The sequence below is a fragment of the Eubalaena glacialis genome, chromosome 13 (assembly GCF_028564815.1).
Source record: "Eubalaena glacialis isolate mEubGla1 chromosome 13, mEubGla1.1.hap2.+ XY, whole genome shotgun sequence".
NCBI classification, from domain to species: Eukaryota; Metazoa; Chordata; class Mammalia; order Artiodactyla; family Balaenidae; genus Eubalaena; species Eubalaena glacialis.
This window is the reverse complement of record NC_083728.1, coordinates 22,960,127-22,973,184: the sequence shown is the minus strand read 5'-3', so window position 1 is coordinate 22,973,184 and position 13,058 is coordinate 22,960,127. Positions and strand designations below refer to the sequence as shown.

Here is a 13,058-nt window from a genome sequence, read left to right as displayed (position 1 = left end):
AATGTGTCAGCTGGAGACTCTGCTTCACGTTGCCCTTACTCCAGGACCCAGGCTGAAGTAGCAAGCCCCTCTGTAGGTCGTCTATGTCCATGTCAGAGGAGAAGAGAATCACAAACCGACTCTTAAGCTTCCACTTGGAAGTGACATGCTTCTGGCCAGAGCCAGTCACATGGCCATACCTGACTCCAGGAGGGCAGGGAAGTCCATTTCTGCCACACGCTCAGAAGGAGAAGCAGAAGTACTTGGTGGATGGCACAGATGATTGCCATAGCTTCTTAAATCTTCCTGGGCAGACCTATAGTCTGCTTGGCACAAACTTAAGTGTTGGCTGGGAAGTTGGACAGGAAGGTGCCTAAGAACATGGACTCTAGGTCAGGATGCCTGAGCCTGAACCCTGGCTCTGCCTTACTAGCTGTCTGCACTTGAGTGAACGGCTTCATCACTCTAATCTTTAATTTCCTCATCTGAAATAGCACTACCTTAGAGTTGTGGTGAGATCGTCTTTAGAAGGCCAGTGTCTTTCACATAGTAAACACTCAATAAACATTAGCTGTCATTAGAATTGAGTACTTGTTGATTTAAATTATTTGAAGGTTACGACTTAAGGAGTTTCTCCCTTATTTATTTTAAAGTACACATGAAGATACCTACTTTTTTTCTTTTTGTTTCTTTTTTAATATATACCATTCATTCAAAGCCAAAGAAAGGAAGAAGGGATAAGAATCAAGGAGTTACCTTTAGGCCTCAAGATGGAAGAGGTAGAAATACTACCTGGATGGGTCAGTTTTACTAAAATCATTGAAGACTCCTGTCCTAGGATTTTTTTCATGCCTTTACTCACAAGTAAGAGAAAAATTTGGATATGTATATTAATTCCTGGTATACTCACCAGCTGACTTGGCGATTTTCTTCTGTGTTTCACCCTAGCTCAGAGTCAAGATTTCCACTGAAGTTGGCATCACAAATGTCGATCTCTCCACTGTGGATAAGGATCAGAGCATTGCACCCAAAACCACGCGGTAGGTGGGATGCCTCCTGGGCACAGGGAGAATCCAGGCTTGAGCTGGGAGGAGCATGCCTAGGCACCGAGCCCCTCCAGACGTCATTTCTGTGTCAGCAGTGACCCAGCTTGTACTCCAAATTAAAGAGGCTGTCATTCCTCTGGCACTGCATCAGGGGTGCTGCTTGGCATCCAGACAAATTTGGGGGTTGTCTATATCAGTGATCAGTCCCTGAGCAAACTGTTTATTAACAGTCCACAACGAGGTAAGGAGCTTACCTCAGAATGTAAGTCTACGTCAGTCAGCTGTGTTACCAAGCACATTATTTAGTTCAGATGACAATTCTTTTTAAAACAAGACTTTCTTTGGGTTTTTTTTTTTGGCCGCACTGCATGGCTTTTGGGATCTTAGGTCCCCAACCAGGGATCTAACCCTTACCTTTGACAGTGAAAGTGCAGAGTCTTAACCACTGGACCACCGGGGAGTTCCCTAAAACAAGACTTTCTTAATGGAGGAAGCAGTGTATTAACTTATTTTCTGATGTCATCTCTTTATCTTCACAGTCTTGAACTTGCTTTTAGGGGCCTCATGGCAACTCTCTTCGGCCCACAGTGAGCCTGAAATCAGTTGTACGTCTCACAGGTCCTTAGAAGTGAGATGGCAGATACCCAGCGTTAGGGCTCCGAGTCCCTTTCTCAAGTCCATGGAGGGCATCACTGATCAGTCACAGCATTTGTTCCTGCTGAACTCAGAATCTTTTTTTTTTTTTTTCTGGCCGCGCCATGTGGCATGTGGGATCTTAGTTCCCCGACCAGGGATCGAACCCGTGCCCCTTGCATTGGGAGCACAGAGTCTTAACCACTGGACTGCCAGGGAAGTCCCTCAGAATCTTTTTTAACACAAACTTCTAGGTAACCATTAGTAATTGATCAGAGTTAGGCCAGAACATTGTATGAAGCCATTTCTCAGCCTTCTCCCAGATCCTCACTGGGTGCGGGGGGAGGGGGCATCTAGACATCTGGGTGTAGTTCAGACCCCAAATTTACTCAACTGGGGTGGCTATAGATGCCAAAGAAAGTAGGGGAACCTTCGAGGCTGTTTTGAAGATGGGATATTAGCCAAAGACTAGAAGCCAAGCATTCATTCCTTTTAAGTCACGTGGAAGGGCTAGGCTTTCTGCCTCTGGCTTGGATATTTTTATAGTGACATTGGAAATGAGAGCACTGTTGAGAATCCACTGAAATAATGTCTGTAAGAGTGCTTTGCAAAGTTTAATACTCTACATAGATAAAGAGTTGGTATTACTCAAGTAAATATAAAGCCTAAGCATGAAACATGGCCCATTGTGAGCTCTATAATCATTTGGCTTGTTTTTTATCCCCTGGCCGTCTTAACCTAAAATCCCAGGAGATAGCTGTGAAAAGAACAGTTTTCTCATCAAGCCTGCCTTTTGAGAGAATGACTTTTTAAAGCTCAATTTCAGGCAGAAAAATAAGTTGAAACAGTGTCCAGGAAAAAAAATGCAGCATTAAAAAAAGAAAAAACTGTAAATACCCTTCTGTCCTTTGCGTCTCCTACCTCCTAGTCTCCCGACCCTGCTCACATATGCTGCTAACGTCGATCCTGTGATTTTTTTTTCTCCTTGTGGTTTTGCCAGCACAGCCCTCCAGTCCGCCTGTGAGCTTGCATGGGGACACGTGAGCCCCACTGGTGCCTGACTCGGTTGAGTTGATATCCTTAGGTCCTTGAAGTGAAAGCCTGGAGCATCTGCACATAGCATTTTCCCCAGACCCTGATGAAAGTTTTTTCTGTGCTTTTCTCAGTCCTGGCTTTATCAATCCAATTTGCCCTCAGGCCACAGACAATTCTCCACTCTGTCCACAACAGAAAAGTGTTACAATTGGGAGAGGGAGGATTAGGCAATGAAGTGAAGTTTGTATTCTTCCCTCTTGTCTCAGAGATCTGCAGATCCTCCTCTCTGAAAACTTACCGTATAAATGTCTCTTTCAGGGTGACCTACCCAGCCAAAGCCAAGGGCACATTCATCGCAGACAGCCACCAGAACTTTGCTTTATTCTTCCAGCTGGTAGATGTGAACACTGGTGCTGAACTCACCCCTCACCAGGTCAGGAAAAAGCGCAGACAGTTCTCTTGGCCTGAAACATTGATGTACACGATACTTGTTGACGTGGTATATAACACTGAGTCGAGAAAATTCCGAATTCCTGCTTTCAGATCTTCACTCTGAACCCTGACAATCCATCGGGTTCTCCCACATGACACTCTGCCCCTCTTGTACTGGTTATAACCCTGAACCTGGAATGCACTCTTCTTTTAAAGAGATTAGCTGGCATAGAAAAGATATATTTAAGGCAGATTAACACTTAATTGAGGCTTTTTTCTTTCTGACTAAAAAACATATATTAAAATAATTTTGAAAAAAGGAAAACCTAGGAAGTGAGCCCAAAGTATGCTTTTGTTCTGGCCAAAGCAGATTTTGTAGGAATCTGAAAACTAGCACTTTTTAACTTGTGTCTGCTTTGTGTTATGAAAGCAATAGGCTTCATTTTTGTTTTCCATATATAACATAATGATAATTATTATTTAAAAGACTTTCAAACCATATCTTTTCCCCAGAGAGTCTGATATGGCCCTTGTCCTCTCAGACACCTCCTTTCCTGCCTCTGTCATCCCACTTGATTGAGAATAACTGCTCTGAGCCCTGCCCCATCCATGGTTGTATTGTAAAGGGAAATTCAGAGAAGTACTTTGAATGTGGAAAGATAGGAAAGAACGTGGGACCTAGTGGCCTTGGTTTAGGTGCTTTGTAGCAGTACTTTAGCAAGAGCTAGTGGACTTGTGTCCATGCTGAGGGGCAGCTTCAGAACAGACCATGGAGGTGAGTGGACTTAACTTGGAAACCTTTTTGCTTTCTGTTCCTTGTAGCTGTAGCTACTGTGCTTGTGCCCAGGCCCAGAGTGGCTGCCGCCAGCACCGCCGTCCTGGCCCTTCTCTGCTTCTCCTCCCTCCACACCCAAGCTCCAGAGAGCTCGGTCAGGCCACTTAGCCACAACTAACTTTTCAGCCCTATAGCACTTCCCAGCTCCTTCTCAGAATGGCATTTGCCAATGAAACAGCACAAGGGAAGACAGAATATGAAGAGAAGTAATTACAAGACAAAATTGGTGGGATTAAGGTTAGGGCAGGAAGAGTTAGTGAGGAAGTGTAACTTTAACTGAATACTCGTCTCATCCAAGATTCTGTTTTGGAAACCCTGGCTTACAGACCTCCTAGGTAGAGATGACATTTTGTAGATGAGCCTGGCTGCTGCCTGTGCTTGGCTGTGACAGGAGGAAGATCAGGCATCCAGGCTTCTAAATCCCATTCTTGGCCAAGACTGCTGGAGTCAGGAGGCTTCACAGCTCTGGGCCTCTTTCCCTAAATACTTTGATGGTTGTTCTTTGTTGCCCAGGTGTAGAGTAACAAATGAGATTTATGTTTTTTCTGTGGATCCAGCACTAGCTCTGTGACCATGGCAACTCATTTAAACTCCGTGCCTTATGATCTGTGAAATGGAACCAATCTACCTGCTTTGTTGAATTCTTTATTTTGAAACACATGAAAGAAAAGCTGAGTGGATATTAAGTTTTGCTGCAGTTCTAATTTGCAGAAACCTTAGTTTCTTAGGCCATTGGGGGGATAAGGTGATTAGATTCATACATTGATAAATGTTTGTTGACTAGCTAGTATATAGTGGGTCCTACGCTAAATGCTTTGCCTACGTTATTGTGACTCTTCACACAGATATACCACATGTAGAAGTTAATCTTTCTGTCTTAAAGATGCAGAAATCAAGGCTCAAGGAGGTTAAGTAACCTGCTCAGCCAATAAATAGTGTAACCAAATCTGTTTGTCTTCAATGCTCTCTCTGACACTGGGCTGCTCTGCTCCATTAGAACTCTGCCTTGCTATCAATCCCCAAGCCTTCTCTCCTAAATCTTTAGCTGAAGGCACTAGGAAATTGAAAATGAGCTTCTTAAAGTTCCACCTCATTTCCCTTCTTTTCACCCTCTGGTGAAGAAGTTAATTGGGCAGCAAAGTGGCCAAAAAGCTGGCAGAAAGAAGAAATTACAGCAACAGCAAAGGGCTTAAATCATCCACAAACTGGGCATTCGGCCTTCAAGTCATTGAGAATTGGCTGGACCCCTAAGTTAAATTTCTTATACTACCAAAAAGTTATCTCTGATCTCTGAGCTAGTAAGCAGGGTGGGACGGCCACTCCTCCTGCTTTCTCGGGCAGGCCTGGCAGATCCCAGAGCTCCCACTGCAACGAAAGAGCTGACAGCCTGCTGCCTTGTTGATTTGATGTTGGGCCTGGAGGGAGTTTTGAAATTATCAGATGAAGGGTTGCGTTATTGTTCTATCCAGACATTTGTCCGACTCCATAACCAGAAGACTGGCCAGGAGGTGGTATTTGTTGCGGAGCCAGACAGCAAGAACGTGTACAAGTTTGAACTGGATACCTCTGAGAGAAAGCTCGAATTTGACTCTGCATCCGGCACCTACACTCTCTACTTGATCATCGGAGATGCTACTTTGAAGAACCCAATCCTGTGGAATGTGGTATGTGCCTCCATGTATCTTGACCCAGGCAAGAGCGGCTGTGCTGCAGTCAGCCACAGACAGCTCCTCTCCAGGGCATGGGCTCCCTACCCTGGCCCGCCCTGCCACCCAGGGCGCACGCATTGTGAGGTGAGGGGCTGTGTGCTGTCCCCATTAGTAGTCTTAGGGGCAGGCACATGGCCTGGCACGTCTTAGGGGTTTAATATATAGTGATTGAGGGAATGAATGATGTATAGATTTACCCTCATGGGTTCTAGCAAATTTCTATAAAAGTAGTACTAGAAGAAGGTTTTCATAATACAGCAAAGCACTATGGGGGGGTACATAGATATGAGGTAAAGGCTCTGGCCTTTGAGATATGGCGTGGCCTCACAGCGTGGGCCAGGGAGGGGCCTAAGATTTGAAATCCAATTCCAATTCAGGATGGTGTGGGACAGTGAATTGTGGGATATGCAAAATGCTAATTAACTAATAACCAACATCTGCAAGGTGTATTAATAGTTTACATAGTGTGTTTCACTTACATAACTCACTTTTGACTGGTGTGTTGAGAGAAAGCTTGAAAGACATGGCATTTGGACTAGGGAAGAATTGCAGGGGTTTATCAGAATAGTATCTGGGGGACTATAGATTGATTGCTGGGGGAACAGCCTCCAGAAAAGCTTGAGGTGCTTTCAGTGAGATATGAGTTGGGTCCATTTTGCTGGAGCACCTGAATCTGGTCAAGAGCAGTAGGCGGTGAGGTTGGAAAGGTAGCAGAGGCCAAATTGCAGGCCTTGAGTGGTGGTTGGCTCCCTTTGCAAGACAAAGGGGCAGCTGCATTTTCTTATGTTGTATTCAAAGCTCCTTTTCTTCTCTTGGACTTCGGGCTGCTTTTTGTATGAGAGCACATTTTCATTTCTTTTTTTTTTTTTTGGTCTGAGACTAAATTACACTTCCCAGGGACATGGAGCAGTTTCTGATTGCAACTGTAACAGCCTGAGTACCAGCTGGGATTTTTGTATTAGGCAGCTCTGTGGGGCTCACCAGACCAGTAGAAAATTGGAACTCTTGCTCTAAAAAGCATTTTCAACAAATACTTATTTTGTTCTTGAAATTTTTACTGCCTCAATTTGTTGGCTAATGGATCAGAAGGGATTGGACTGCTTGGAGCTTTTTTCAGTTATGGTCCTGGACGTGAGTTAGGAGATACTGTCCTGCTGATGAGTTTCACCTCCTTCTCTGCCCCTGTGCCTTTTAATGGCTGCATTTATTTTTCTAGGCTGATGTGGTCATCAGGTTCCCTGAAGAAGATGCTCCGTCGACTGTCCTGTCCAAGAACCTTTTCACCCCCAAACAGGAAATTCAGGTAGATCCCAAAGGGGTTCTTCACTAAACATTGAAGAGAAATGTGAAATGGACACAGTGAGAGAGGGCAGCAGACCCCCGGACACTGGCTCTGGTCCCTTCTTTAACCTGTTTATATGATATTTTATAGTTTGGTCTTTGCCACCCTGTGGATCAAGCAGGGCAAATATCAGCCCCATCCTAGTAGTGAAAAAACAGGCTCAAGCTGCCCACTGACCAGCTCCCAGAAAACAGATATTTGGAGACAAAATCAGAACCCAAATCTGTTTTTCCTAAACATGCAGGAGGTTTAGCCCTCAGATCACTGCTTGATACTACAGCACAGATGGGTTTGGCTTTGTTCCTCTCTGCTGCTGCATAGACCAGGGCTGATGGAGCCCACAGGTGGACCACTCAACTGGAGAACAGGGCTTTCCTCCCCTAGGCAAGCCCTTCCTCTCTCCCGGAACTCACTTTCCTTGCATACAAATATTAGCAGTCCCTGCCCAGCCCAGCCCATAGGACTGTTGTGAGGATCAAAATAGTTCACAGATAAGGAAAGAAAAGCTTTGAAAAGTTTCTAAAGCAGTTTACAGAATAAACAATAATTATTAAACAGTTTGAGCACTGGTTAAAGAAACTGAGGTAGAGCCACTCGGTGGACTGTTGTGCAATCGTGAGAAATGATCATACTGCAGTAATGGGGAAATCCCCATTTGAATTAATGTTGAAGTGTTCCAAGCAGACTACTTACTCTGATTTCACTGTTAGAAAAAGGACAAGGGCCCAAAAGCTAGAGTAGTAGGATTTCTTTTTTAAAATCCTCCTAATGTTGCTATAGCATCGTTTAAGAATGTCAAATGCAGTTAAATAGTGGAAGGTATAAGCATGATGACAGAGGGTGCTGACTGATTTATAGGGTGGAGTAGGCAGCAGTGACTGCCACAGGCAATGTTAGGAGTCCCTTCATGACAGTGGCAGCAAAGAGGAGCTGAGGTTAAAAAGTTGGGAGCAGGAGTCTCAGGTGGAGGAGCTGCCTTGTTATGGAGCTGGGTTGGCTGGACATTGGCAAGCAAGAAAATTTTTAAATTTTAAATTATTATACACCAGTTAGCTAATTTAAGTTGGTTAGCAAAATATGATAATGCTACCCTAGGAACCCAGAAGCATTATGAAATCCAGAGTCCTGCCTTGGATGTGTCACCCCAGCCATCCAAATACCCGGGCACCATCTTTGATACTAGGCAAATGCTGCTTGATAGGTTGCATTCTCCAACCTCTAAATGGCAATATGTCTTGGAGGGAAAAAGAGGGCTGGTCAGGAGTAGTGAACTGGTGTCGTGTCTTTAGAAGCAGACCTCTGGAAGCGGAAGCCCGTGTTGAGAAGAGGCGAAAGGCCAAGTGGCCACTCACGGCCAGGAGGTTTCAGCCTCTGGGCGGCATTTCCTCTTCTTGACTGTCATTGGCGTTTGGTTCCTAGTACATATACATGGCAGCCCCTGCTGGGAAGAGCACATTTTGAAATACTCCTGGCCTGTCTTCTTTTGGCAGCACCTGTTCCGCGAGCCGGAGAAGAGGCCCCCCACGGTCGTGTCCAATACGTTCACCGCCCTGATCCTCTCGCCCTTGCTCCTGCTCTTCGCTCTGGTGAGTAGCTGTAATTAGCATGGGCAGCGTGTGTCTGGCGCCAGACTCAGCAGATGTAGCTGTTCCAAAGGAGGCTTTGTGCTCTGGCCTCAGCACAGCTCCAGAGGGGTCCAGCAGCTGTGACCCAAACCGATGGTCAAAAAATTTTAGAATAACTAAAATTCCCCATTATGGGGGAGCAACCAGAAAAACTGATCCATTATCAAGGGGCCTGAGAAAGTACCCAATAACCATTAAAAATGGTAAAAGTGTATAGACGGGGATGCTCTGTAGGAACGTTCAGATGAGGTCAAGTGTGAAAAAAGCAAGACCGGATGCTAATAGCTATAGAAAAAGTGTGTACAGAGGCTGTGCATTTCAGCACTGTTTGGAGCATAAAACTATAAACAACCTAAAGTCCTCATAAAAGCAAGTGTTAAATAAATTATGTACATCCATACAATGGAATAATATGTAGCTCATTAAAAGAATGGGTAGATTTATGTACTTGTCAACGGATATGACAAGGTTGCCAAGATGTCCTATTGAGTGAAGAAGGCAAGGGGTAGGATAGTATGTTTAGTACAATGCTCTTTGTTTAAAAACCTTAAAAAGGCATCATCTATTAGGTGTTGGTCACCTCTAAGGAGGGGGCCTTTTAGGGAGTATAGAAGAAGGTCATTTTTACGTTTTATACTTTAATGTACTGTTTGAATTCTTTTTTTAACCAACTTTTTTTTCCCTTGTCTCTTTTTAAAAAATTATAAGCATAGATGCACATCCTCAAAGTTCAGAGAATTTTGAGAACTGTATGGAAAACTCATTAGATCTTACTTTTGGAAAGTTGCTTGTGTTCCTAATTCATTCATTGATTTTAATAAAAGAATTATTGGTCAATCTAAATCTGGAAGGCATGCCACAAGCTTTCAGAAACCAGACCTAGGGTATGGGCACCTGTTCTTTTGAGCGATCAGAATTTCAAAAAGCATGGAACCCACAGCCAGAGCATGTGCATCCTCCCAACTGCCGGTGGGTTTATCTCACCAATACTTAGAGAAATTAGCAGCGGTGCCAGTTACTTCATCACAAATACAGTTTCTGACCTTTCAGCCTCATGGTTTCACCTGTTTTAAAATAGAAAAGTTTGCTGTCATTAAAAATGATGTTCAGGTTTGAGTTACCCAAGCGCATGTGAGAGCAGGTGTTGGAATGCCTTTCTAAAGAAAAAAGGGAACAGTTTTTCCTGAGGACTTATAATAGGGTGGTCGTCACTTGGAAAAATTCCCTGTTCTTCAGGTATGCATGAACTTTTAAGCCCTTAGGGCTGTTTATTGGATTAGCATTGGCATGGCATGTGTTGCCTCCCTTTCAAGTTCTAATGTCTTTTTAATTTATTTCTCCCCATCGTTCAGTGGATCCGGATTGGTGCCAATGTCTCCAACTTCACTTTTGCTCCTAGCACGATTATCTTTCACCTGGGACATGCTGGTAAGCGCCCCAGGCTGCTAATTCCATTTAACCTCCTTTGACATTTTGCCTGCCTACGCAAAAGCCCTGTTAAGTAGACCCACAACCTATTAACTATAATGACTTAATAGCATAACATTTCCCTCTTCCTCCTGGCCTTTTACGACAGTTAATATGATGATAAACCTGTTTGGCCCATCAGCTTAGAACAGCTGTCATTATATTGGGTTTCATTGTACTAGGCTGCCGTTGGCAGGCCGTTTTACCCTTATTTAATAGCTCTGTTCATTTCCAGAGATGACTCACTTATTGTATCTTTACATTGAGCCATCTTCCTGAGTGAACAGCATTAATGCAGTTTCCAAAGGTTATCTTCCCCCAACGTATCGATCTTCACATTTGCTAGCGGCTATGTCTGGACAGTAGTAGAAAACAGTCCCTTCCACAGTCAGACATGCTGTCCTGCATTGTTCTCTTGAGAACTTAGAACCTAAATGTTACAAGACAGTAAATTCACAAATCAGTTAGGCATTTCAGAAACTTTTGATTCTATTGAATTGGTGACCCTTGCATTTCACTGAGACTTTAATATTCTTTTCTGATTTCTTTGACTCTTTCAGGAGTCACCCTCTCCGTGTCCATAGTGTGCTGATTCTGTAGGGGTCCACAGACGAATCCCTTGAAACTCTAGGCAAATGTGTATCTCTGTTTTCCTGGGGCAAGAGAGAGTCTGTAACTTTGATCAAAATTCTAACAATGGTCCATGACCTCAGAAAGGGCTAAGAACCCCTGCTGTAGTTCATCTGTCATCCTTCTGGACAGAATTGACAGGATGACCTTTCTCTCCAGCCCAGTTAACTGAATTTGAGTGATAGCCCTCCCAGGTCAGGCTGAGAACAAAACCTGAATATAAATTTGTTTAGAGCCATGACCTTTTTTGGCCAGAGTGCTTTTTGTGTACATTCCCTCATTTGATTCTCATCACAACCCTGATGGGGGTGACCAGGGTAGGAATTATGATCCTTGTTTGATGGGTGAGAGAATTTAGGCTCAGAGAAATTAAGTGGCTGCGAAGGGCAGAGCCTGGGCCAGAACCCAGGGTTCTCAGTGCCCAGACCTGAGCCCCTTTGACTAAACCTTCCTCCTCTGTCCTCCTTGCCTCCTTCCTAGTCACAGTGGCAAATTAGCCCTAAAAATTTTTTTAATGAAAAGAAAAATGATTCATTTCTTTAATCCTATGGGCTTTCATTCAGAATTTAAAAAATCAACTGAATCCCAAATATAACATGACATAACTTAAAAAACAAACAACAAAACCTGCGTTAAAGAACAAAGATGCGAGCTGGAACGTGGAACCAAGTTGCTGAGATCTGGTTTTTACCTCTGGATTTCTTGGTAGCCAAGGCTGAGAAGCAAGTATATTGAGCTGTTTATTTTCTGGCATCAGATAAAAGGAATAAAACAAGCTGGTCTATAAATACAGACCTCTTAGGATCTGCAGTTTCTGGCTTCTAACTGTCCTCTGCTCAGGGCAATGTCACTGTTTTACTTAATTGGCTATCATGACGCCTGTCCTTGTAGCTATGCTGGGGCTCATGTATGTCTACTGGATGCAACTCAACATGTTCCAGACCCTGAAGTACCTGGCCATCTTGGGCAGCGTGACGTTTTTGGCTGGCAATCGCATGCTGGCCCAGCAGGCAATCAAGAGGTAAGGTTGGGGACGGGCTAGGGACCCAGAGTGGGATTAGAAATATTGTTGTCAGCTCTGTCCACCCAGCTCTTTGAACAACAGTATGTGGCAAAATGATTCATGTCCTTAGGGGCCAGTGTGACACCTTAATCCAGCCCAATACAGAAGCCTTTTTAAATCAGAAAAGAGCCTTGGTGATAAGTTTTAAATATGCTAAAACCACAACAGTTTATGCCCCGGCACATTAAAACAAGAGAAGAAAATAATTGCTTTATGAAGATTAAAATGGGTTAGGACAGGTGGCAGAAGGTTGTTGTTAGTGTGCTGGCTGTGTAACAGTTTTCTCCTCTGCTACCGCAGAAAACCCTTTTCTGCCCTCCTCCCACGCCCCCGAGAAGGACCCTTCTGCAACCACAGCAGCCTCCCGGAGCTCTTCCTCCTAAGTATGAGGTCCATGCTCTTCCCCCCAGAAACCGCGTCGGGCTTTACAGAGGCCCCCAGCAGGGAGCACTGCTCAGTGGCCCGCATCACGTCCCCAAGAACCAGACAAACTTAGGTTCACACAAATGGTCAGGTCCCCCCGCAATGGCAGCTCGCTGGCAGCTTGACTTTCGAACCTGGATTAGAAGCAAATTTAAATGTCACGTAGGTGTTTCTCATTGATTTGACTTTATTAGAACTTGGGTGATTTCAGCCACGTAAAGGTCAATAAGAAAAGGTCAGAATTGCTTTCACCTTTGGAAGTTCACAGTTTCAGACGTGCCCTAGTTTCTCGTCTCCAGGACTTTTGCTGGAAGAATGTGACACGATAGTGTTAGCTCCCCAGTGCGGCTGCCAGTTAAGTTGGTCAGATCAGAGAGAGGCTTGCCCAGAGACTGTTGTGGGCGGGGGAGCCCCACGTCTCCTCCCTGCCTGAGCCTCCACGGAGCTCTCCGAGTGCCTCACCGTGGATACCGGCCCCAGCGTGCTCCCTGCCCCGCCTGTGGTCGTCCAGATTCCGCTAGAGCTTCCCTTAGCACCAGCAGTGGCCACTGGCTCACTTCTCTGCCCCTCCAGCAGCCTGAACTTGGCGGCTCTGCACTGTGTCTGAGAAAGAGCCAGGACTCAGCTGTTTTCTCTGAGCAGAGCCCTGTTCCCTCAGAGCAGCCCGTCCAGGCCCCAGGGAGCCAAAAGGCTGTCCTCTGCTGAGTTCACTCTTTTCTGGAAGTTGCCCACACAAGACGAACAAGATTAAGGAGAGATGGGAGTGGAAACCATTTGATTTAGATCCTGCTCAGCGGGAGTCCCTAGTCTGGAAGGCTAACATTGTGTACACTTTCTGG

At 44.8% G+C, this 13,058-nt stretch overlaps 1 protein-coding gene across 2 annotated transcripts in view; it reads left to right on the top strand.

The window, feature by feature from the left end:
* Positions 1-13,058, top strand: part of RPN2 (ribophorin II) — a 55,006-nt gene that overhangs the window by 38,484 nt on the left and 3,464 nt on the right. For both annotated transcript variants that reach the window (XM_061207886.1, XM_061207887.1), the window contains exons 10-16: positions 928-1,019; positions 3,012-3,126; positions 5,430-5,624; positions 6,886-6,972; positions 8,502-8,597; positions 9,989-10,064; positions 11,625-11,754. In XM_061207886.1, the coding sequence (XP_061063869.1) occupies positions 928-1,019; positions 3,012-3,126; positions 5,430-5,624; positions 6,886-6,972; positions 8,502-8,597; positions 9,989-10,064; positions 11,625-11,754 (791 nt within the window). The remainder of the gene's footprint in view (positions 1-927; positions 1,020-3,011; positions 3,127-5,429; positions 5,625-6,885; positions 6,973-8,501; positions 8,598-9,988; positions 10,065-11,624; positions 11,755-13,058) is intronic.